Below are 25,230 nucleotides of genomic sequence, written 5' to 3'. Positions count from 1 at the left end.
TAGATACATTAAAAGCCCTCTTATTTGCAACAGTTCCACATACTTAGTGGTTTGTCTAGTACTATAAATCCTTTGTAGCAATATCACCTTGCTACCAACTTACCACTCGAGACGAATACAAACAGGTGCATCTATTGTTATGAAAAAATAGGACTTCCTCTTTTTGTCAAATTGTAGGGGAAGTATAAGTAATTCACTGAATCCAGGGTTAATGTCTTCATGTTCAACAAAAATTGTTGTCTAGATAATTTACTCTAATTTTATTGGTCAAAATCATGATAACAATGCTTCCCTGTGAAGCTTCTTTTCACTTTTGTAAGTGATTGAAATAACCCCAACATAAAACTAACGAATAGAGTCTATTGGACCAACTAATCATAACAGCAAGCTCATGTCAGAGGCAAAGAAATTTTAAACACAGTGCATTACCTCCTGCAGGGTCAATGTGCTAGACTGAGAAAGCAGGAACATAGGAAAATTGTAAGTGTTCCACATGATACCAGATCCCTGCAAATGGAAACTGATGTTAAAAAGAATATGAAACACAAGCCCTAGGCCTCCTAAACTCACCAATGGCAATCATGTGGTATTACCAAGAAATTAACCCCACTGAAATTTTTGAATGAGCACCAGGCTTTATCCATAAAACAGATAGTCATAAATGCTGACCGACACTTGCCATTATATTTCTTCAATGATCAATATGCAAAAATAATTCCAACTGATTCACCTTAATTATTCCCCAAGGAACCATCCTACATACTATCACGACATAATGAACACTCAATGCTAAGCAATTATCCTGAGTGCATTCCATCAATTTACTACAAATATTAAGATATAAAACAAGAAGAGACTTAATAATTAACAGTAGAAATCAAAACTAAAGAAGCAGTTTTCATAATGGCTAACTGACCATCAGCCAGTCATAAGTTATTTGAGGCAAGCATGCAGCATAAGATCCAACACAACATAATGCAAAGACACTGATATGACAATACCAAAAGATCTAGGATATGGAAAAAGCACTGTGAAGTATTATAGGAAAAACACACAAATACACTCTATATGGACATGGCACCATAAAGTATTAATATACAGAAACCAAACATATTATATCGTAAGAGACCTATTAAAATAAGAAACAATACACTGATATGAACTGAGATAATCAGAAACATATCATGCAGCCCTAGAACAGGCATATAATGTCTGATTTTTCAAAAATGAACTTTCAATTTAGGATATGTAGTGCTAATTAGAAGGCCTGTCCCCCAGGAAAATGGCTAAAGTGCGTGAGGTCTTAATCTCTCTGGATATTAAAGTGTATTCTAGGAGGAAGAGCAGATGCTCCACAAGTATTTGAGACATGTTGGAATTGGTTTGGAGGTTTAGGGTTTGGAGGTTTAGGGTTTGTGAGGTTTTACCATGAAAATAATTAGTTGGAATACCAAGGGTTTGGGATCAAGGAAAAAGCGAAGGGTGGTTAAAGATTTTCTGAGGTTAGAGAATTCAGATGTTGTGATGATTCAGGAAACAAAATAGGTGGTGTGTGACAGAAGGTTTGTTGGTAGTGTTTGGACGATCAGAAATAAGGAATGGGCGGCTTTTCCGGCGTGCGGGGCTTCAGGTGGGAATTTGATTATTTGGGACTCTAAAAAACTGTGCAGCGAGGAGGTGGTAATAGGCTCCTTTTCTATCTTAGTCAAGTTTGCGTTGGATGGATGCGGACCTCTGTGGCTGTCCGTGGTTTATGGCCCAAACAGTTCCTTACTTAGGAAGGATTTTTGGGCGGAGATTTTAGACATTTTTGGCCTCTCTTATCCTTTATGGTGTGTGGGTGGTGATTTTAATGTCATAAGGAGAAGTTCAGAAAAATTGGGAGGTTCTAGATTAACTTCAAGCAAGAAGGACTTTGATGGTTTTATAAGAGAATGTGAATTGTTTGATCTACCTTTACGGAACACACCATTCACTAGGTCAAACATGCAAGAGTCTCCCGTATGTAAGAGATTAGATCAGTTTCTTTACTCAAATGAGTGGGAGCCTTTCTTTCCTCAAAGCCTTCAAGAAGTTCTTCCTAGATGGACATCGGATCATTGGTCGATAGTTTTGGATACCAACCCTTTCAAGTGAGGCCCAACACCTTTTAGGTTTGAGAATATGTGGTTGCAACATCCTAGTTTCAAGGAGTGCTTTAGAAGTTGGTGGAGAGGTTTTCAAGGAAATGGGTGGGAAGGTCACAAGTTCATGAGGAAATTACAATTTGTTTAAGGCCAAATTGAAAGAGTGGAATAAGGTTTCTTTTGGAGAGCTAAATGAAAGGGAAAAAAGAATCCTAAATGAAATAGCTAACTTTGATGCCATTGAGCAAGAAGGGGTTCTCACTTCAGAACTTTTAGTTCAAAGAGCTTTAAGAAAAGGGGAGCTAGAAGAATTAATTGACGGAAGAAATTCATTGGAGACAAAAAACTAGGGTGAAATGGGTTAAAGAAGGGGATTGTAATTCAAAGTTTTTTCATAAAATGGCTAATGGTAGGCAGAATAGGAAATTTATCAAGGTGTTGGAGAATGAAAGAGGCTTAGTGTTGAATAATTCCGAGAGCATTACAGAGGAGATTTTACTTTCCTTTGAAAAGCTCTACTCGAGTCCTCCTGGAGAGTCTTAGAGAGTTGAAGGCTTAGATTGGTCCCCTTTATCTAAGGAGAGTGCGTCTAGGTTAAGACTCCCCTTTTATTGAAGAAGAGATTTCTAAGGCCATTTTTCAACTGGATAGGGATAAGGCACCGGGTCCTGATGGCTTTACCATTATAGTATTTCAATATTGTTGGAATGTGATCAAGGAGGATTTAGTGAGGGTGTTTGCAGAGTTTCACAAAAACGGGATCATCAATCAAAGTACTAATGCCTCCTTCATAGTTATGTTGCCCAAAAAAAGCATGACAAAGAAAATCTCAGACTTTAGACCTATTAGCTTGATCACTGGTCTCTACAAGATAATAGCCAAAGTGCTATCAGGGCGTCTAAGAGGGGTACTACACGAAACTATCCATTCTACTCAAGGTGCTTTTGTTCAAGGAAGACAAATATTGGATGTAGTTCTTATAGCCAATAAGATAGTGGATGAGAAAAGACGATCAAGGAAGGAAGGAGTTGTCTTCAAAATTGACTTTGAAAAAGCCTACAACCACGTGAGTTGGGATTTTTTGGATCATGTGTTGGAGAAGAAGGGGTTTAGTCCTAGATGGAGGAAATGGGTGAGAGGTTGTTTGTCCACAGTTTCTTTTGTAGTCTTAGTGAATGGAAACACTAAAGAGTGGGTCAAGGCAGCTAGAGGTTTAAGACAAGGCGACCCTTTATCCCCTTTTTTGTTTACTTCAGTCGCAGATATACTGAGCAGGATGTTATTGAGAGCAAAGGAAAGAAATTCGTTAGAGGGTTTCAGGGTGGGTAGGAACAGAACAAGGGTGTCCCATTTGCAATTTGCAGATAATACCATTTTCTTTTCTAACACTTGTGAGGAAGAACTGCAGACTCTCAAGAGTTTATTGCTAGTGTTTAGGCATATTTTTGGGCTTAAGGTTAACCTCGACAAGAGGAATCTTTTTGGCATCAATCTTGATCAGAATCATCTTTCTAGGTTGGTCGAGTTGCTTGATTGCAAGGCTTCTGATTGGCCTGTACTCTACCTGGGTCTTCCTTTGGGAGGGAACCCTAAGGCTTGTGGTTTTTGGGATCCAGTGATTGAGAGAATCTCGAGGAGATTAGATGAGTGGCAAAAGGCTTATTTATTTTTTGGAGGTAGGATAACTCTTATCCAATCTTGCCTTATCCACATGCCTAGCTACTTTCTCTCCTTGTTTAAGATACCCGCTTCAGTGTCTGCAAAAATTGAGAGATTGCAAAGGGATTTTTTATGGTCAGGAGTTGGGGAAGGTAAAAGAGATCATCTTGTTAGTTGGGATGTAATGTGTAATTCGAAGGCAAAAGGGGGATTGGGATTTGGGAAGATTTCTCTAAGGAATCTCGCTTTCTTAGGGAAATGGTTGTGGAGGTACCCTAGGGAGAGTTCAGCTCTATGGCATTAGGTTATTTTAAGCATTTATGGGTCACATTCCAATGGTTGGGATGCCAACACTATAGTCAGATGGTCACATCGTTGTCCTTGGAAGGCTATTGCACAAATCTTTCAGGAATTTTCTAAGTATACTCGGTTTGTGGTAGGAGATGGGGAAAGAATTCGGTTCTGGGAAGACTTTTGGTGGGGGGACAAACCAACCTTTGGGATCCCAATATTCAAGACTATTTAGAGTAGTCATGGATAAAAGTATTCCTATATCCTCAATTCTCAGTACTACTCGTCCCTTCTCTTGGAACTTTAATTTCCGTCGTAACCTTTCCGATTATGAGATAGAAGATTTAGAAGGCCTCATGCAGTCACTTGATTGTCTGCATTTATCACCATCGGTTTCAAATGTGAGATCCTAGTCTTTATTTTCTTCAGGGCTTTTTACAGTCAAATCTTTCTTTCTTGCCTTATCCCAATTTTCTAGTGCTTCTCCAGTTTTCCCTACTAAGTTCATTTGGGATTCTCAAGTCCCTTTCAAAGTCAAGTCTTTTGTCTGGTTAGTGGCACACAAGAAGGTAAATACTAATGACTTGCTACAATCGAGAAGAGCCTACAAAGCTCTTAGTCCTGACATTTGTAAGTTGTGCATGAAGCATGGAGAATCAGCAGATCATCTTTTCCTACATTGCTCTTTGACTATGGAGTTGAGGCACAAATTATTTCAGTTAGGCAAGATGGATTAGGTTTCCTCGATGAGCATTTCTGACATGTTCATCAATTATAAGGGTTTTGGTTTATCTAAGAGAGGGATAGTTTTGTGGCAAGCTGCGTGCATTGCTTTAATTTGGGTTGTGTGGCAAGAAAAAAATGCGAGGATATTTGAGGATAAAGCAAGGAATTCAAAGAATCTTTAGGATTCTATTCATTTCCTTGCTTCTCTTTGGGCTTTTTGTTCCAAGGTTTTTAAGGGGATCCCCCTTAATGTGTTACGACTTGATTGGCTAGCAGTGTAATTCCAATGAGGTGGTCTAATTTAGAGAGTTTGTTTGTTTTTACATTGTTTTTTTTTTCTTGTTTTTGTATTCTTGTAGTTTAGTTTTTCTTTGGTGGGAGGATTCCTCATCCTTCTCTTGTACTTCTTGTTTCTATCAATATATCTCTTTGTCGTTTCCTATCAAAAAAAAAAAATTAGGATATGTAGCACTTCCAGTTTCAACATTTTATTTATTTATTTATTTTTATCAAGAATCCATAGTAGCACTTGTGCATCAAGAATCCATGTTCAAAAAATTTGGTATCAAAACTTCTAAGAAGAAATATTTTTAGAGAAGAACTAGCATCTAACTTAACATACAATTGGATTCCATTCATAATTGATGCTTTGGTAAGGAGCGAATTCAGCTTGTGGAAACTTTTCAACTGGAGAGAATCCTACAAGAGATATAAAACAAAAAAATGCCACTATTAATAGCTTCTTGGTGAAATGCTCACCCTTCTTAAAATCAAATAACAAGTCAATAAATGCATTTTTTTACCTTTTAACTTATTTTGGCTTGCACTCACTGATTCAACCAAAACACCACCAACATTCCTTGCAAAATTTGAATCATGTGATAGCCTGAAACATAAAAACATTAAAAATTACTAACATACAAACATCACATCTTCAATGAACACAATGAGAACCAAAAAACACATAGATAGCCATAGACAATTATTGTTGGATCATTAATTACATGGAAGAGTTTCCATAAGATGCATAATGAACCCTATAGGTGTCTAGAGAACTTCATACCTTTTTATATAGTGCTACTAAAAGCTAACAACTGTGATAGAATCAGAAGATCTATATCAAAATTTCCTAATTTACGTTGAATATAATCCAACAACTATGCATGACTTCCACACCAGAGCACAGACAACAGCAATTTCTGATGTTATAAGCACCAAAACAAATTCTAGTTGCTCCTGCGATCCACACCAGAGAGGTAATGTGCTCTCAGCAAGCCTAAAGTTAAGGTTTTCAACCCCACAAAGTTTGAAGAAGGCATTAAGCACCTGAATAAAAAAATAAAAAAGCTTATTGATTTGATTCCAAGGAAGTCAAAAACTATATAGCTTAGCTTGTGTTCTGGGAGAATCTAGTCATTTAATCAGCTCATAACAATCTTTGTAAAGTGAAGAGCAAAGCTTCTACCCATGGTTGATGTTAGAATCATTAGTTTCTTAGTTTATAATAGCTTTACTAAGCTTAATTCTGCCTGGTGTATTTTATTTTATTTTTAGGCAAATGATGTGACAATATCATATAGAAAGCGCTAAAGGAAATAGCACACCAAGTACACAAGACATATACAACATGGGCCAAAAGGCATAACCAAAAAAGAGGGAACACAAAATACCTACTTCCTCAACGAGAACCTAACCAATCAACTAAAGACTTATACCTTTGTCTATGTACAACTTAATCCACCAAAAGAAATTGCTATGAAAAGTGCCTTTGAGGCCTTGCTTAGATCATTTTTAAATGATTTTCGATTCCTTTCCTTTCATATTATCTAAAAACCGAATATGAAAACAGCTCCTCAAATCTTCTTTCGCCCCACAAAGGAGTCATGTCAACCTAAGAGAATCTCTTTGACCAAGGAAGAAATAAAGCAAAAAAACCAAATAAAGAGAACAACAATTGTCATAAAACCTTTGTCTTGGCACAGTGAAGAACAATATGATAAATGGATTCTTCATCAATTTTACAAAGAAAGAATCTGTTAACCAACAACCATCCTCTTTTTCTAGAACTAGTTTAAAATCAACACCTTACCCCAACTAGCCTCCTAGGACCCAAGCAAAAAACTTCACCTTATATGGAACCTAGGAATTCCAAATTCTCCTCAATGGAAAAGGAATTGAGCACTCACCAACAAGCAAGATCCTATTATGTTGATGATGCAAACTAGTATCTCACAAGAGGTTACAATAATACAAAACCGAGTTGATTGTTATAAAAAGCTATAATGGCAGTGGAGTCACCCAAAGGGAGATGTTAGTTTGGTGTTGAATTGAAATCTTTTGAGATTTCGATAGAGAAGGTCAAAGGGAAGTTGTTTGGGAAGATTTGTGAAAGGGGTCAAGGTTTTTTCTGCTTGGATTAGGTTTGGAGGTAAGGGTTTAGCTTTGCTGGTGGAAAATGTCGAGGTTTGCTATGTTGATAAGGAGGGGAAACCCTTAGAATGGATTGAGTGGACAGTGGAAGAAGTTATAAATTGGAGTTGCATAGAAATAGAGTCGGATGGTTTCTGTTTGCATAGCAACCTCAATGGAAGAGAAGAGATTCTCTTTAGTTTTCCCTAAAGGATAAGGTTTTCTAGGGGGTTGGAAGTTGTTGTCCAACAAGCTAAGGAGTCTAAGTGTCTCCCCTATTCGCAAAGAGCAAAGAGGGGCCTTTTGTAGCTCCTAAGAAAGTACAAGGCTCCTATGACCATGGGGTTAGAAAAGTGGGTTGTGTCCAAAGTTAAGAGTAGAGAAGTAATATCATTTAGACTCAGATTGAAAGGGAGATAGTTGATAAGAATTTAGAAGTTCTAAATCGCAATCTTGTGGGCAGTTAGGAGGGGCCTTCTGATATGATTCTGGATCTCACAACTTAGAGGAATTGGGCTTTGCACAATTAGCACCTCAAAGGGAACCTTCAGTTGCCCTTATTAGGGGACGAACCCTCATAATTTTTGAGTTTGAATCTGGTGGTGCCTTGTGTCTAGGAAGTGTGGGTAAGGGTTTTTGGCAATTGATGAAAAGACAACAATGCGTCGGAATTTGCAATGGGTTAGAATTCTAATGAATTTCAAGGGGTGGAAGGCGCCTAGCTCACTGCAGGTGGTGGTGGGAGACTCCTGTTTTGCAGTCCAACCATAGTGGGAGATTCCTCTTTAGAGGAGTGAAGGGGTGTCCTCCATGATCTTTAGCGATAGGCAAGTAGAAGAAGATGGCGGGGAATGGCCATGTGTTGAAGCGAGAATAAAAAAAGGTAGTTGGACAAGTGTCAAACAAAGTTTCATTTTCTTCTAGCAAAGATGTGGGTGGTTCCAAACTTGGTACTTGTTGTGCAGAGTTGCGACAAGTCAGGTCCTCAGGTGTGCTAGACTTCATCCCTTCAACTTCCGCAAATGGGCTTTATGGGTTTGAAGTTGAGGATGGGGACCTTGGTAGCTGTTGTTTAGATGTCTAATGCTTACAGGCCATGTTAGGCCTAGTAGAGTTCATAGGGGGCAATAATAGTGTTATAGGGAAGGCCCAGTTGTCTTCTAATAAGTTAGGCCTAGGTCACCCAAAGAAACTGAGCAGTTTTGGGCTTGGCCACTCTAAGCCCAAGCCTATAGATTCTTCTAGAGATGAGAGAACATGGGGGAGACATTGCTTTGTTCCCTCTGGCAGTTCATCGTAGGACAACAACATCTTGGATCCCTGTGCTTCAAAAATGGGTAGCCCGGATGTGGGGATGGAGTCGACTAATGAAGAATCCCTTAATGCCAAAGCCAACAAGTTCAAAGGTACGGATTCTAGGGCTTTTTCTTCTTTGGGGGAGGGTCTTCTTCTTCTTCTTCTTCTTTTCCTTTCTCAATGGTGGAACTCCTTGTTCAGGGGAGAGGGTGAAATGTGGACTTGGAGAGAGAGAGTGGAAAGGAAAAGTGGATTTCTTTAGTTAGGATTGAGTTGAAAAAGGGTGTCGTTCCAATGAGGGGCCCTTTTAGGATGGTTCTTCTAGATGGAACAACAAGGGTCTTCCCTAAAAAATTTTCCTCTCTAGTGGAGTGTAGAGAGAGATCAAAGGACCAACATGCTACAGGTTCCACACAAAGAGGTGCTTCCAATCATCAAGACAGATGTTTTGCCTTCAAATAAGGCCTTTAACACTTTAGCATACTTCAGTAGATTTCTAGGATTTCCAATCAAGGGTTTCAAAGAGGAAATTTGGTGCCTATTGAGGAAAATGGAGGCAAAAATTGGTTATGGTGCTTCAAACACAGGGTTGAAGAAGAATAAGTCTCCCATTTCTTGGTTTGAGAGAGATTTACAAAGATTGAATTGCTCGGTCAACTATGGAGCTTTTGTCAAAGTGGTTAGGAGGGGCAGAAAAATTAATTAGGATTTGGTTTCGATTGACTGATGAAGTTAAAAATTCTCTCTTAGAATGTGAGAGGGGCCAATGGTGGTGAGAAAAGAAAATTGATCAAGTTGTGATTAGGCTGCAAAAGGCTTATGCAATATGTCTACTTGAAACCAAAGTGCAAGAGATGTCACTACAAATGGTTAGAAGTTTGGGAGTTCGTAGGTTTTTGGACTAGGGAGCAATGGAAGCTCATGGAGCTTCAAGGGGCATTTTGGTCTTTTGGGACAATAGGGTTTTAGAGTTACTGTATATGGAGTGTAGAGGTTTCTCCATCTCTTGCCATTTTAGGAATTGTAAGGATGGCTTTGTGTGGATGTTTACTTGTGTCTACGAGCCTATTTTGAGAGGAGAGAGAGAAGTCTTCTGGGAAGAGCTCATAGCTATCAAAGGCTTATAGGAAGACCTATGGGACTTCCATTCTATCAGGTTTCCTGGGGAGAGAAGGAATTGCTTAAGCTCTTTGTAGAAATGAGATGTTTTTAGGATTTTATTGAGGAGTTCTATTTGAGGGACCTACCTTTGTATGGAGGTCTATATATGTGGAGTGAAGGCTTGAATTCTTAGTCAGCCACGAGGTTGGACTGTTTTTTGGTCTCAGAAGAGTTCGGGAGCACTTTTTTGGCCTTTCTCAATTTGTGCTTCCAAAGCCTATTTCAAATCATTGCCCCATTGTCCTTGAGAGGGAAAGAATCAATTTGGGCAAAACACCCTTTAGATTTGAGAATATGTGGCTTAAGGTTGAGGGCTTTAAAGATCTCATTAGATCTTGGTCGGTAGGGTATGATGTTTGTGGTTCTTTAAGTGAAATTAAAGGCCCTCAAAAAGGATCTTAAGGTGTGGAATAAAGAAGTTTTTGGGAATGTTTCTTTTAACAAGGCAAAGGCTCTCCCTCTCTTTCTCTTCAACTTTTGGGATTCTAAAGAGAGAGTTTCTCCTCTCTCAACTGAGGAGAAAGAGGGCTAGAATGGGTGGCCTTGGAGCAATATAAAAAATGGGTTGTAATGGAAGAAATCTCCTAGAGACCAAAATCTAGACAAACCTGGTTAAGGGAGGACGACAAGAATATTAAATTCTTCCATAAGATGGTCAATACTCGTAGTAGAAGAAACTTGATGACCAAAGTGAGAGTTAATGATGCTAATCTAACGAAGATTGACAAGATTAAGGATGGGGTGTGCAATGCTTTTCCTGCTCTCTTTTTTAGTCAGGAGACTAGAGACCGACTATCAAGGGCTTGTGTTTTGATGTGTTAGGGGTGATAGTTCCAGGAGATTAGAGGAGCCTTTTTCTGAGGGGGAAGTTTTTGTTGCTCTTTCCAATCTTAACAGGGATAAGGCCCTAGGTCCAGATGGTTTTACCATGGTTTTTTGATAGTTTTGTTGGGACTTTGTTAAGCCTAAGATTATGGGTTTTTTTAGGGGTTTTTTTTAGGGACTTTTTCACTCATGGCCCTTTCCAAAGAAGCTTAAATACCACCTTTTTAGTATTGATACCTAAAAAAGGTGGGGCAAAGGATTTAAAAGACTTACAAACCTATTAGTCTTGTAGGAGGGTTGCACAAATTGCTTGCTAAAGTGTTAGCTAATAAGCTTTAGAAAGTGGTGGGAAAGGTGGTTTCAGATTTTCAACATTCTTTCATAGAGGGTAGACAGATTCTAACAATTCTCATAGCTAGTGAAACCATTGACTCAAGATCAAAAAGCAACTTGTTTGGCTTAGTCCTAAATATGGATATTAAAAAGGCTTATGACCATGCTAATTGAGATTTCTTATTGGTCATCATGTCCAAAATGGGGTTTGGGCAAAGGTGGATAAGATGGATAAAATGATGCATTTCCATGGCAACCTTTTTCGTTCTCATTAATGGCACTCCATATGTTTCTTCAAGAGTTCTAGGGTGGGATGAGGTAGGGGAACCCTCTATCCCCTAACTTGTTCATTTTGGCATGGAAGCTCTTAATAAGTTATTGACTAGGGCACAGAGTAGGGGCCTCATTACAAGGAAGAAGGAATGAAGAGGAGTTGGAAGTGTCTCTTCTCTTGTTCATCGATGATACTTTGATTTTTTGTGCCATCAATCCTATTCAATTGAAATATTTGAGTTGGGTGATATGTGGTTTGAGGCAATCTCTGGCCTAAAAATTAATCTAGAGAAGACTGAGATTATTCTTATTGGGGGAGTAGCTAATGTGGAGGATTTAGCCTTAGTGTTAGGTTATAGAATAGGGAACCTACCCACTTCCTATTTAGGTCTTCCCTTGGGAGCCCCCTTTAACTCTTCTAGGGTGTGGGATGTAGTGGAGGAGAGAGATTTCGGAAAAGACTTATGATGTGGAAAAGGAAATTTCTTTCTAAGGGTTGGAGATTCACTCTTGTCAAAAGCACTTTACAAATCTTCCAATATATTTCATGTCCTTGTTTGTCATCCCAAATAAGGTCAGTACAAGACTTGAGAAGATCCAAAGAAACTTTTTATGGAGAGGTGGGGCTTTTGAGAAAAGGTCTCATTTGGTTAATTGGAATCTAATGCACTTAGGAAAGAAGGATGAGGGTCTCAAAATTCGCAACCTTTCTATCCTTGACAAAGCTTTGCTTGGCAAGTGGAATTAGAAATTTTCTATATAAAGGGATCCCTTACGGAAACAAATTATAATAGGGAAGTACAGTGAGGAGGACAAGGGGTGATGTTCGAGAGTGGTGAGAGGCGGCTATAGAGTGGGGCTATGGAAAGCCATTAAACACAAATGGGAGGCGATAAAAAGTAGGTCTCACTTTTTACTTGGAAATGGGAGAAAGGCTAAATTCTGGAAAGACTTGTGGTGCAAGGATCAAACTTTGAAAGAAGTCTTTCTGAATTTATTTTCCATGGCCTCTTGTCCATGGAAGCATCTTGGTGTAGAATCCTTACTCTCGTCCAACTCAAAAGAAGGGGATGGACTTTCCCGAGTAGATGCTACTTATGCAAAGGTGTGGAAGAAATGACAAGACCACTTGCTTCTTCATTGCTCCAAAGTAAGAATGGTGTGTCACCTAATTTTCTCTCTTTTTGAAGTGGAGTGAGTTATGCATTATTTAGTTAAAGGGCACTTATTGGATTGGCGTGGTTCTTTTGTGGGGGAAAAAAGGAAAAAAACATGGAGGGCTCTATTATGTTTGATGTGGACTCTTTGGAAGGAGAGAAATAGAATAGCGTTTATTTTTTTTTATAGGAAACCACGCGTGAATATATTGATAGAAAAAGAAGTACGAAAGGAGGATGAAGAATCCTCCCACCAAAAGAAAAACTAAACAATAAGAAAAAATAACAATACACTAGACCGTCCCATTGGAACTATTGGATCTACACATTGCTAGCCAATCAAGTTGTAATACGTTAAGGGGGATGCCCTTAAAACCCGCTGAACAAAAAGCCCAAAAGGACGCAAGGAAATGAATGGAATCCCAAAGATTCCCTGAATTCCTAGCTTTGTCCTCAAATATCCTAGCATTTCTTTCCCGCCACACAACCCAGATTAACGCTATACTCGCGTTTTGCCATAGAATTACCCCTCTCTTGGACTTGCCAAATCCTTTGTAATTGATGAACATCATGTCTGAAATGCTTTTCGGAGGTACCCAATCCATCTTGGCTAGCTAAAAAAGTCTGTGCCACAACCCCAACGTCACTGAACAATGGAGGAAGAGATGATCTGCTGATTCTCCTTGCTCCATACACAACTTACATATGTCAGGGCTAAGAGCTTTGTGGGGTCTTCTCAATTGTAGCAAGTCATTGGTATTTACCTTCTTGCGTGCCACAAGCCAGACAAAGGCCTTAACTTTGAAAGGGACTTGAGATTTCCAAACAAACTTAGTGGGGAAAAATGGAGATGAATCAGGCATTTGGAACAAGGCTGTAAATAATAGCGTTTAATGATGTTGAGTAATCTAACCAAGCAATCAAATCTATTTTTTTTGTCTACTTATAAGATCTAGGCTAGGGTGTATATAGAGGATCACACAATGTCATTATTAGATTTCATCGATTAGTTGAGCTTAAAGTAAGGAAATGAGGCCTTTTGTTCTTCCCTAGTCACTGTTAGGTGTTTTTTGTATACTTCATGTGTACTTTACTATGCCTCCTTTTAGACACCTTTAATGCATATTTTCCCCATTTGCCTATTAAGAAAAAACCTAGCTACATGACAGAATAAAGAGCCTAGACAAAGAATATTCCATTACTAGAATCTATCCAAAAAAAACCACCATATCCTCCCCCTCCTTATTAATTGACTTTCCTTGCCTCTATAGACAAAACATTCTAAATTGTGCATCTCCCATTCATTTAAATGCCTAAAAAAACAAGGATTCTAGTGGCTCCCTTCACAAGTCTAGCCCAACAAGTTTGCCACCAACACCTCTTTTCAAATGGTGAAGGCATGAGGGAAGGAGACACATAAAGGCTCCTCACCACACCACCAATCCTTACAAAACTTCACCTTCCTCCTTTTGTCCATAAAAAGAAAAAAAAAAAAAAAAAGCTCTATTGTCTAAGAAGTCTCACTTCTTCCTAATAGCTTTCCATAATCTGACCCCATATGCATCTCTCACTTCACAAGAGTACCACCCCTTCTTCCTCCCCATATATATCATCTACAACCTCCTTCTAGAGTGCTTCCTTTTTGGAAGCATATCACAAACTTCACTTGCAAATAAGGGCTTTGTTAAGTAAAGAGAGACACGTAACACCTAAAACCCCCTTCCTCTTACATGTGCAAACAATCTACCACTTCACTAGATGTGGTTTTTTCCCTATAGCTACACATCCCTATAAGAAATCTCTTTGAAGGTTCTCTACTCTCAATCTAACTTTTCTTAGGATGTTAAACAAAGACATTAAATAGATAAGCGAGCTAAATAATATGCTTTATATTAGAGTAAGCTTCTCTCCTTTTGAGATATATTTTCCTTTTTCTCCGTATTGAAAGCCTATTTAAGAACTGCTCTTCCACCCCATCCTAAGCCACCACCAATTTAAAAAGGGCACCCAAAGGAATACCCAAGTAAGTAGTTGGAAATTGTCCCACCCCACAACCAATCTTAGACTCTAACTCCACCACATACTCCACCTTTCCAATTGGAATCAACTCGTTCTTTTCTAAATTTACTTTTAGACCTGAAATGGCTTCAAACCACATGAGCAACCAACATAAGTTGGTAATCTAATATTAAGAAGCCTCACGAAATACAATAGTGTCATTAGCAAAAAGTTGATGGGAAAATTTCAACCCCTCATAGAACTCTTTATCATAAGTGGAACACCTTTGTTTAGCCTCAATGAGTTTTTTACTAAAGCATGTTGCAACTCTTCTTGACTTAACGCACCACCTAGGCCAACACCTAATGCATCTCATGCCACCTCAAAGACTTTTTAAAAATTCGGATGGTTTAAGACAACTACCTTAGTCATTTTGCATTTTATCCCCTCAAATTTTTTTCGAGTGCCTTCATTCCAAGAGAATCTCCCTTTTCTCATGCAATCAATAACGAGAGCCATTATGGTACTAAATCCCTTTTCTCTAACACCAAATGGATGTAGGACAACAGAAGAACATTTTTTTACATAGAAGAGAAATTGGCTAAGAAAGTATTTAATGAGAAGAGAAAAATAAAATTAGATGAAAAATTATGAAAGAACAAGTAAAGCGGCAAAGACAAATTCTTTGAAGATTTTTCAAAACTAGTAATAATACACATTGTTATAATCATCCTTTTTATAAGTAAACGAATACAGCAATCCTAAAAGAAATACAATTTTAATCCTAAATTAAGGTGATAAGAATTGGAACTAAATTAAAATGCTAATTTCAATAAGAATAGAAATCCTAATTTTAAAGCAAATGGGAATCTTAACTTGAGTGCAAATAAGAATCATTCCCATACTCTACATATATTTCTAGAATAAATTTGAAATGAGTGATCTTGATCTCCATCATCATCATAGCAAGAAAGATAGTAGAAAGATTGGAGGATTATTCCTCATTGCATTCTTTGTGGCATCCTAAAAAAAGGAATAAAGACAAAATCTTCAATTTTGTTCACTATTCCCAAGCTAAACAAAGCTTTGTTGTATTTGCTTGTGTGTAGGGTTGAACATTTAAAATTATTTAGAAGTAATAACTTCAATATTATTTTATACATATTAATATGGTCCCACTTTGTATCATAATTGTTTCTTATTACTTACTAGAATACATTTTGTATAGCATGATGCAAAGCATGTCTACAAATTAGGGAGGAAAGAAAAAGGATGAGATATCTTTATAGATAAATAGATGTATATTTACCTTGTAAAGAAACTTTGAATCTCATCCAGTGACACCAAAATAGCAGATGACTGTGCCAACACATTCACATTCTTGAATCTCACAATAGGAGCCACAACCTTTTCCCGTCCAGGATCTGAGCACATGTATTAAATGCTTTACAATGATAAGAAATAATGGGCCAAGCACTTATCAAGGCTCCAACTAGACCTTGGAAATAAAAAGAGAACAACAAAGTATTGGAAGAGACTACCAATTTCTGTTATATGGTTTTGATGGAAAATGAGGAAAAAGATAACATAAATTAGGGGGATATTCATAGAACTTGAAAGTAATCCTTTTTTTTTTTTTTTGCAGGGGGAATACAAATAACAAAACATTATCTTATATATATAACAACAATTTATTTGATTAATTGTAAGTATATTAGAATATTTTATTAAACTATTTTAAAATAAAAAGTATAGTAGACAAATAAAAATAATAATGAACAAATCAACATAATAACATGGTCACATATAATGCATATAGAATAACATATGTATGTATGTATGTATTATTACAATATTATATTTATATATAAACTTTTAATCATATGTTTTACATTGACCTTTTTGTTAGTGAAAACTTAAAAACAAACAAGAGTTTGCAGATTTCATTTTCTAAAAATGTCTTCACTTTTCTTAACAAGAAAAAAGTTTTCCAAACCAAATGCAACTTTATACACTTTTAAATTCCTTATTCTCCATATAAAAGCGAGAAAAAAATTTAAAAAAAATAAAATAAAATAAATAAAACCATAGAGAGAAAAAAACTTAATGAGCTTGAACCTTTTTTTTCCCTAATTCCCTTCACTTTTTCTTTCTTTGCATTTGTCCTCCTTATTCTCTTTTCCCGCAAACTTTACATGATCACTATCAAGCCTAAAAATTATGCATGCATTAATTTTTCTTTCTCTCCGTAAAGGGGAATAAAAATGGAGAACGATCAGAGAAAATTTAGAAGCTCAAACTAATTTTTTTATTATCATACTTTTTTTTTTTCCTTTTTGCTTTTCTTTTTTACTTGTTTTCCATGACTCAAAACAAAGCCTCAAGAAAAAGGTCAGTTTCCCGAAAATTCTGATGAAGCAAATTACTGCAAGCAAATGATGTACTCTTGAGTACAACTTACTTGAACAACCAATCTCCCCAGAAAGGTTGAGTAAACGAACACAAGGATATCCATCAACAACCATGTACATTGACTTCTCAAGATCAGGAACCGACTCCAGAGACCTCATCGCTTCTTCAGCTGTCCAAAGGCAAAACCAATTCGATTCAGAAACACATAATCAAAGTAAGAAACAATAAGAAACATTAACTATAAATATTAGTCTGATAAACAAATAAAAAAAATCATTGAATTTTAAAAGCTAAAGCCCTAGATGTGAAATTTGAACATTTTGCATCAAGAAACCCCAGAACCAATTATTCAATTGCCTCACTAACGGGCTACAGTCCAATATCGAAAATTCTGTCATATTCTGAAATTTGCTTCCTAAAAAAACTCAAAACAACTAATTATTTGTGTGTTGTATTTAGAAATTGCAGTGTTTAATCGGAAGCTGTAAGTGTACAGCGTGGAGATTGAAGCCAACTCACCAAGGAGAGGGGGATGAAGCTGAGCGACGAAGAAGAGCAGAAGAAGGTAGATGAGGTTGGACTCCATGGCGAAGACGAAGAGATTGTCAGAAACTCAGAAACCCTAAACCATGGCGGGCACGTTCTAGTTCTAGCTCGAAGAACCAAGAAGAGTAAACCCCTCTCCTTTTTCTCTCCCGGTTTCTGAATGGTTGACTGACTGATTCAGAGATTTTGGGAGCAAATGCCAAGTTAGGAAATGGTATGTGACTGGCATTTCCCGGTCACCAGTTGTTGATCCATTTTGCTCGTGATGGTTGTTGGGCTAGGCCAGGCCCACCTACGACCTATCTGGTTTCACCGGAGAGTTCAAATGGGTTGCCTTGATAACTCTTCCTCAAAATATATTTTTATAACATAAAACTGACTTAAAAAAGATACTTAATAAAATTTTAATAGAAAATCATTCTTAAATTTATTTTAAAAAATAAATTTGAGATATTTTTAATTATTTTTTGTAGAGTGTTTTGCAAGATAATTGAAAATATAAAATATATATTAAAAAAACTTTGTATTATATACAAGTATATAGTATTTTTCTAGAAAATGAGTCAAGAATTTAAGATTATTGAAAATTATTTTTAGGTACGTTTGGTAACATTTTCAAAAATAAAAATATTTTTTAATTATTTTTAAAAACAAAATTTTGTTTAAAAACTTGAAATGTATTTTTTTTTTTTTAAGCAAAAAGACCTATTTTCATTGAATTTAATCATACCAAAATACCAAAATACGAAAATATGCTTGAGGAAAGCAAGCAACTAACTTTTAGTAAAGAGTTTTGTTAGCTACTTGGAAGCTATTTTTTCTTGGGAGAATTGTGTTTTGGGCCCAGCTGGGCCCAAAAATTAACATTTGGTCTTCCAACTATCCATATTTAAGCCCAAGACCCAAACAAAGTATGAAAATTAAGATGAAGGATATTGTCTTTCATTAATTCCTAAAATACCCTTATCCCTTATATGCCTACAAGTGAGTGTGAATTTTAATTTTTTTTATGTTTTTTTTCCTTTTCTATTCCCTATTAAATATTACTCATTTCTAACTTTTTTTTTTCCTTTTTATTCCAATATATATTTCTATTTTATGTCAAATAAAAAACAATAATATTTTTTTATTTTTCATTTTTAAAGATATTGAATCTTTTTGCTCTTATTAAAAGCAATGATAAAAATTTTGGGATTTTTCATATAAATATTTTTTATCTTTATGTATTTATCTTTTAGTTTAATTTTCATTTTTTATTTTAAATTTATATTACCCTTTCATCTATATTTTTCTCTTATTTTTTATATTTTCTACATTAACCATATTTTAAAAAATTTTTAAATTAACTATCACTTCACTTTATTATATATATATATCTTTTTAGCTTTTTAATTTTTAATGTTTTTATTTTAAAATTTTAAAAAAGATAAATTTGTTGAAAAAAAATAACTAAGATATGAAGTTCTAATATTATATTAATAATTTTTTTTATCTAGATAGACTAATGCAAAGTATTTTGACCCACAACAAGAAAATTGTTAATACAATTTTTTAGTTAAACTTTAAAAATTAAGTTTCAAATAAAATATATTATATAAAATTTTATCTAAAAATTATTGAAAGTGGTATTTAATTTTTTTATTTATTGACTTTAAAACTTATCTAATTTTTTACTTGAAAGGTAATAGAACATGTTTACAAAAAAAATTAGTTTTTCATTTTTTAAATAAATGAGTATAAATATATTTAAAAAAATTAAAGATAATCTTAGTAAAAAATTTGATAAATATGATTATAATTTTAAATATAGATTCATGTGGATAAAATTTCACCAAAAAAAAAAAAATAGTGGAAAGAAAGAACATTGCTAAAACTACAAAAACAAAATATGCAATTACAAAAATTTGATGATGAAATTTAAAAATAAAATTCGAAACAATTCTTGAGTGAGAGAATTTGAGTGGGGAAAAATTATTTGAGTGGAAAAAAATGGGAAAGTTTTTCGAAATCACTTTAAATCCTTAACAAAAAGTAGTCTTGTACACTCTTGTACAATTAGTAAATTTGTCTTGTACAGTTAGTGTAATACCCTTGTACAATAACTCAAATTTCATACATTATTTTATGAATATCTAACAATAGGTCAGTTAACCATGTTTGCATCGGTTTGGTTTTAAAAAGAAAAAAAAATTGTTGTATAATTTTGTTTTACAATCATCATAAGTGAGGTACCTATTAAAATGACCATATACAAGTTAGATAAAATACATGAGATGAATGTATTCTTAACCAATGTGTGTAAGGAATGTCATTTATCATTGGTTAAGGGAAATAAACAAACAAGTTTTTTAGAATCACTTAAAATCCTTCACAAATAATAGTCTTGTACACCCTTGTACAGTTAATATATTTGTCATGTACACTTAATGTAAATACCTTGTACAGTGACTAAAAAAACGTTATTTTATTTTATTTTCAATGCAAAATGTAATTAAAAATAAGACAAATAAATTACTTAAAAACTATTATTTAAGTCAAATTTATTTATTTATTTCCTTTTATTTTTGGAAATAAAGAAAAAAGAATAAAAAAATTATTTAACCATAAGAAATATGAATATAAGATTAGTTGGAAAATTCTAAATTTATTTATTTATTTCATTTTATTTTTGGAATTAAAGAAATAAAAAATAAAAAATTTATTTAATCATAAAAAAAATTGATTTAAGATATATTAAAAAATAGAAATAACCCCAAATTTATTTACTTATTTCATTTTATTTATTAAATTAGAAATTAATTTATTTTAATAGATTAAAATGTGCACAATTGATTTATTACTTTGTTAATTATGGATATATTAAAATTTTCGATAAAAAATAAATAAAGAAAATAAAATTAAAAAGAGTAATAAATATATATAATTTAGTTATTTAATTATTTTTCATGTAAAAGATAGTCCCACAAAAAGCACATAATTGATCAATTTCTTTGTTTAATCATAAACATACTATATTTTTTTTATTATTAAAATAACTAATGAAAAAAAATAAAAATGGATAATCAATTAATGAAATTTAGTTCTTTTTATTATTTTCATATAAAAAATAGTACTAAACAAGGTTTTCAATTTTTATTTTTTAAAATAGTTTTCATTTTTTAAATAAATGTTTTTTCAAAAAGAAAATATAAAAAATATAAATCATATTACTATTTTTTAGAAAGTATTTTTTAAAATAGCTTTCAAACATAATTTTTCTTTATTTATAATTTAAAATAGAAAATAATGTTGATTTTCAATTATTTATAAAAAAAAAAAATTTAAATAATGAAAAATCCAAATTGTTAAAATAGAATTATTATGGTTGCATGAATAATGGTGCAATAAAGACAAAAAAAAAAAGTTTATGTGAAAGGTCATTGGGTATTTTAGTCCATCACTATTTTATGTCCTTAAAAGGTAATGTATAGAAATTTGAAGGATATATTGGTCTTTTAACATCTCATATCCTTTCCATCAATTATGGAAGTTATATGGACCAAATGTTAATTTTTGGGCCCAGCTAAGCCCAAAACACAATTCTCCCTTTTTTCTTCTCTCTTTCTTATCCGTACAACGAGTTGGATTTCTTCTTTTAAATAGCGATATGTGCGTTGAATTTTCGGATCAGTTTGCAAATTTTTCGCTAAATTCCAATTCAAAGATCACGAGTTTTATCTGCCATATTCAGGTATGGATCTGTGACAGTACATTTCCGTAAATGGTACTCCAAAGAATAATATTGAGGGTTGTTCTATGGTACCCACTCTTCATTTTGGGGGTACCTACCCACATTTGACCCCAATAAAAATATGACATGTGTAAAGTACATATCATTAAAAAATTTATAAAAACTTATCAAATCGGTAAAGATGACTTGTTGGTGAGAAATAATCACATGCATTTCATATATATTTAAATATTACAATTATTTATAATTTATTATTAAATATTAAATATAATTTGTTATTTAATGCATTACCTAACTCTATCTAAAAAAAGAAAATCTTACCTACTACTCTTATACTCTCATTATTCATATATAAAAAAAAGGATAGTAATTTAATATGAAAATTAAATAATTTCAACTATCAAATTACAAAATATGTAAGATGTATTTTGATGAATCAAATTTCAAGATCAAGTTCAAAACTTTTTGAGAGAGAAAATTTAAATTTTGTATTAAATGAAGAAGATGAAGGATTTCAAGTGATTACAAGTGTCAAAGGTAATATTTGATATTTTTTTATCCAAATATAATTGTTGTAGGAAGAAATGTGATGCTAAATAATGATTTTAGAATTTTTTATGGGTTTATTATAAAATTTTGTTATCAAATTGTTATTAATATTTTTTTATAATTTTTTTTTTGTTCATAAATTAAATTTGAAGATGAAGCTTTATATGTCTTGAAGGATGTCAAGTGATTACAAGTGTTAAAAGGTAACATTTGATTTTTTTTTTTCCATTTACATATACCCATTGTAGGTAGAAATGTCATGTTAAATGACATTTAAATATGTAATGATTTATAATATCTAGATTTTTTAATTTTTTTCTGAGTTATTTTTAATCAAATTGAGAGCATTTTATGAACTTTCTAAGGGAGGGTACGAACTTTCTAAGGGTGGGTACGAACTTTCTAAGGGAGGGTACGAACTTTCTAAGGGTGGGTACGAACTTTCTAAGGGAGGGTACGAACTTTCTAAGGGAGGGTACGAACTTTGTAAGGGAGGGTACGACTTTCTAAGGGTGGGTACGAACTTTCTAAGGGAGGGTACGAACTTTCTAAGGGAGGGTACGAACTTTCTAAGGGTGGGTATGAACTTTCTAAGGGTGGGTACGAACTTTCTAAGGGAGGGTACGAACTTTCTTAGGGAGGGTACGAACTTTCTGAGGGTGGGTACGAACTTTCTGAGGGTGGGTACGAACTTTGTAAGGGTGGGTACGAACTTTGTAAGGGAGGATACGAACTTTCTAAGGGAGGGTACGAAGTTTCTAAGGGTGGGTACGAACTTTCTAAGGGAGGGTACGAACTTTCTAAGGGTGGGTACGAACTTTCTAAGGGAGGGTACGAACTTTCTAAGGGAGGGTACGAACTTTCTAAGGGTGGGTACGAACTTTCTAAGGGTGGGTATGAACTTTCTAAGGGTGGGTACGAACTTTCTAAGGGAGGGTACGAACTTTCTAAGTTTCTAAGGGAGGGTACGAACTTTCTAAGGGAGGGTACGAACTTTCTAAGGGAGGGTACGAACTTTCTAAGGGTGGGTACGAGCTTTGTAAGAGAGGGTACGAACTTTGTAAGGGTGGATACGAACTTTGTAAGGGTGGGTACGAACTTTCTAAGGGAGGGTACGAACTTTCTAAGGGAGGGTACGAACTTTCTAAGGGAGGGTACGAACTTTCTAAGGGAGGGTACGAACTTTCTAAGGGTGGGTACGAACTTTGTAAGGGTGGGTACGAACTTTGTAAGGGTGGGTACGAACTTTGTAAGGGTGGGTACGAACTTTGTAAGCGTGGGTACGAACTTTGTAAGGGTGGGTACGAACTTTCTAAGGGAGGGTACGAACTTTCTAAGGGTGGGTACGAACTTTCTAAGCGTGGGTACGAACTTTGTAATGGAGGGTACGAACTTTCTAAGGGAGGGTACGAACTTTCTAAGAGAGGGTACAAACTTTGTAAGAGTGGGTACGAACTAGATAATGTAATTTCCTAACTACTCTATCTTTTATATTTCAGTTTCTTCATAGATACAATGGACAAAGGCAAAGAAAAGGAATTTATCATTGATTTGAACGATGAAGACTTTGATTACCAATATGATAGTATTGTTAAAACTGAGTCTGATGAAGAGACCATTCTAGTTTCGAACAAGATTTTTAATGATTTAACTGTTGAAGATATATGGAAGATGGAGTTTAGCTCAGTAGAGGAGGTAGAAGAATTTTATAATTTATTTGCTAAAGTTACCGGATTTAGTGTTAGAAAGGATGATGTGAAACGAGATAAAAATCAAAATATAGTATCTCGTAAGTGGGTTTGTTCGAAAGAAGGATATCGACATAGAGTGTGTTTAGAGAATGAAAATCGAAAACGAGAACCTAAGGCAGTAACTCGAGTTGGTTGTGAGGCAACATTTCGGATTGGGTTTAACAAATAAATGAACAAGTGGGTTGTGAAAGAGTTTATGGCTGATCATAATCATCCTTTGGTGGAACAAAAAAATGTCCAATTCCTTCGATCCCATAGGGTCATTAAAAATGCAGATAAAACTCAATTGAATGCAATGCGAGGTGTTGGCATAGGAACTAGCCAAATTATGGATTACATGGTGCAACAATCAGGTGGATATAACAATGTTGGCTTCACAAAAAAAGATCTATATAACCATGTTGATGCTGATCGTAGAGTTCATCTAAGAGATGGTGATGCAGAGGGTGCTTTGGCTTATTTGTGTGGAAAGTCTGAAATGGATCCATCATTTTATTACAAGTACAATGTTGATGAAGACAACCATCTAGCAAACCTGTTTTGGGCAGATTCTACTAGTAAATTGGATTACAGTTGTTTTGGAGATGTATTAGCATTTGATACAACTTATCGGACTAATGCTTATAAAAAACCGTTGGTCATATTAGTTGGCATTAACCATCACCATCAAACTATAGTGTTTGGATCTGCATTATTGGTAGATGAGAGTGTTAGCACTTATACTTGGGTCTTGGAGACTTTTTTGGACGCAATGAATAACAAAAAGCCTCTTTCTGTTATTACTGATGGGGATAAAGCAATGCGTAAAGCCATCAAGAGGATATTTCTAGACTCTTGTCATCGATTATGTGCTTGGCATATTCAACGCAATGCATTCACTAATGTCCATGTCAAAGATTTTACTAATCATTTTTCTAAGTGCATGTTCATGGAAGGCACCGTTGAAGAATTTGAATGTGCATGGAATGACATGTTGGAAATGTTTAATCTTCATGGACATAAGTGGGTGACAGATATATATGCTAAGTGTTCTAGATGGGCAGAGGCTTATTTAAGGGGGCATTTCTTTGCTGGTATGAAAAGCACACAAAGGTGTGAGAGCATGAATGCATACTTGAATCGTTTCCTTAAAACTCGTTTGAAGCTGTTTGAGTTTGTCAAGCATTTTGATAGAGCACTCTCACGTATTCGTCATAATGAGGCAAAGGCAAAGTTTGAGACACACCATTCTTCAGCTGTTCTAACAACCAAACTCTATGCACTTGAGAAATATGCAGGGACTGTTTTCACAAGGCAATCTTTTCTAAAATTTAGGGATGAGATGAAGAATGCAGAATTGTTTTTCTCTGTCAGTACAGAAAATCATGGAGGTTATCGTGTCCATACATTGACCAAGTTTAGAAGCCCTGACAAGATTTGGAAAGTATGTTATGGTAATAGTGATCGGTCTATGAAATGTACTTGTATGATGTTTGAGTCAGTTGGTTTTCCATGTCCCCACATGATTGTTGTAATGAAGATAGAACACCTTGAAGAAATACCTGAGACTTGTATTATGAAAAGGTGGTCTAAGTTAGCAAAGGAAACGGTCCAAGTTCATCATGACAATGAAAGTCAAGGTGATGCGACTAACATCATACGATATGGTGCACTCAGCTCTATGTGCTCACGGATGTCTTATTTCGCATCTCAATCGGAAAAAGCTTTTGAAGAGGCTAGATGTGAAATACAAAGACTCACTTGTCAAATGGAAGAACTTTGTAAATATTCAGTGGAAGAAAGTGAACGAGAAGATTTGAAAGCTACAAAACACCATGTTCGAGATCTTATCATTGTGAAGACGAAAGGTAATCCGGGTAACTTAAAAGACAAATTTAAAAAACCAAGGCATTGTGGGAAATGTAAGAAAGTAGGACACACTGTTCGAAAATGCCCAGAGTTCGTCAACACTCACAATGCATTTATCAACATTGAAGATTCAATTGAAG

General features: G+C 34.9%; 2 protein-coding genes across 2 annotated transcripts in view; one reads left to right on the top strand and one right to left on the bottom strand.

Annotated features, from left to right (window-relative positions):
• Window positions 1-17,530, bottom strand: part of LOC100241276 (nicastrin) — a 48,767-nt gene extending 31,237 nt beyond the window's left edge. The window contains exons 1-6 of the mRNA XM_002264108.4: window positions 17,186-17,530; window positions 16,716-16,835; window positions 15,564-15,678; window positions 5,606-5,688; window positions 5,425-5,501; window positions 430-507 (exon numbers count right to left, since the gene is read on the bottom strand). Of these exons, the coding sequence (XP_002264144.1) occupies window positions 430-507; window positions 5,425-5,501; window positions 5,606-5,688; window positions 15,564-15,678; window positions 16,716-16,835; window positions 17,186-17,252 (540 nt within the window). The 5' untranslated portion in view covers window positions 17,253-17,530. The remainder of the gene's footprint in view (window positions 1-429; window positions 508-5,424; window positions 5,502-5,605; window positions 5,689-15,563; window positions 15,679-16,715; window positions 16,836-17,185) is intronic.
• A 6,007-nt stretch (window positions 17,531-23,537) lies between these two features.
• Window positions 23,538-24,747, top strand: LOC104881576 (protein FAR1-RELATED SEQUENCE 5-like). Its single transcript, XM_010662148.1, has 2 exons — window positions 23,538-24,665; window positions 24,724-24,747. The coding sequence occupies exons 1-2, from the start codon at window positions 23,538-23,540 to the stop codon at window positions 24,745-24,747; spliced, it is 1,152 nt and encodes a 383-aa protein (XP_010660450.1).
• Window positions 24,748-25,230: the final 483 nt, after the last annotated feature.

The sequence above is a fragment of the Vitis vinifera genome, chromosome 14 (genome assembly GCF_030704535.1).
Source record: "Vitis vinifera cultivar Pinot Noir 40024 chromosome 14, ASM3070453v1".
NCBI classification, from domain to species: domain Eukaryota; kingdom Viridiplantae; phylum Streptophyta; class Magnoliopsida; order Vitales; family Vitaceae; genus Vitis; species Vitis vinifera.
Note: the sequence above shows the minus strand (reverse complement) of the source record. Positions and strands in the feature narration are given on the sequence as shown.

Coding starts and splice junctions, on each gene's coding strand:
- LOC104881576 (XM_010662148.1), top strand. CDS start 23,538: ATGCGAGGTGTTGGCATAGGAACTAGCCAAATTATGGATTACATGGTG. Junction 24,666..24,723: donor GCCCTGACAAGATTTGGAAA/GTATGTTATGGT, acceptor TGTTTGAGTCAG/TTGGTTTTCCATGTCCCCAC.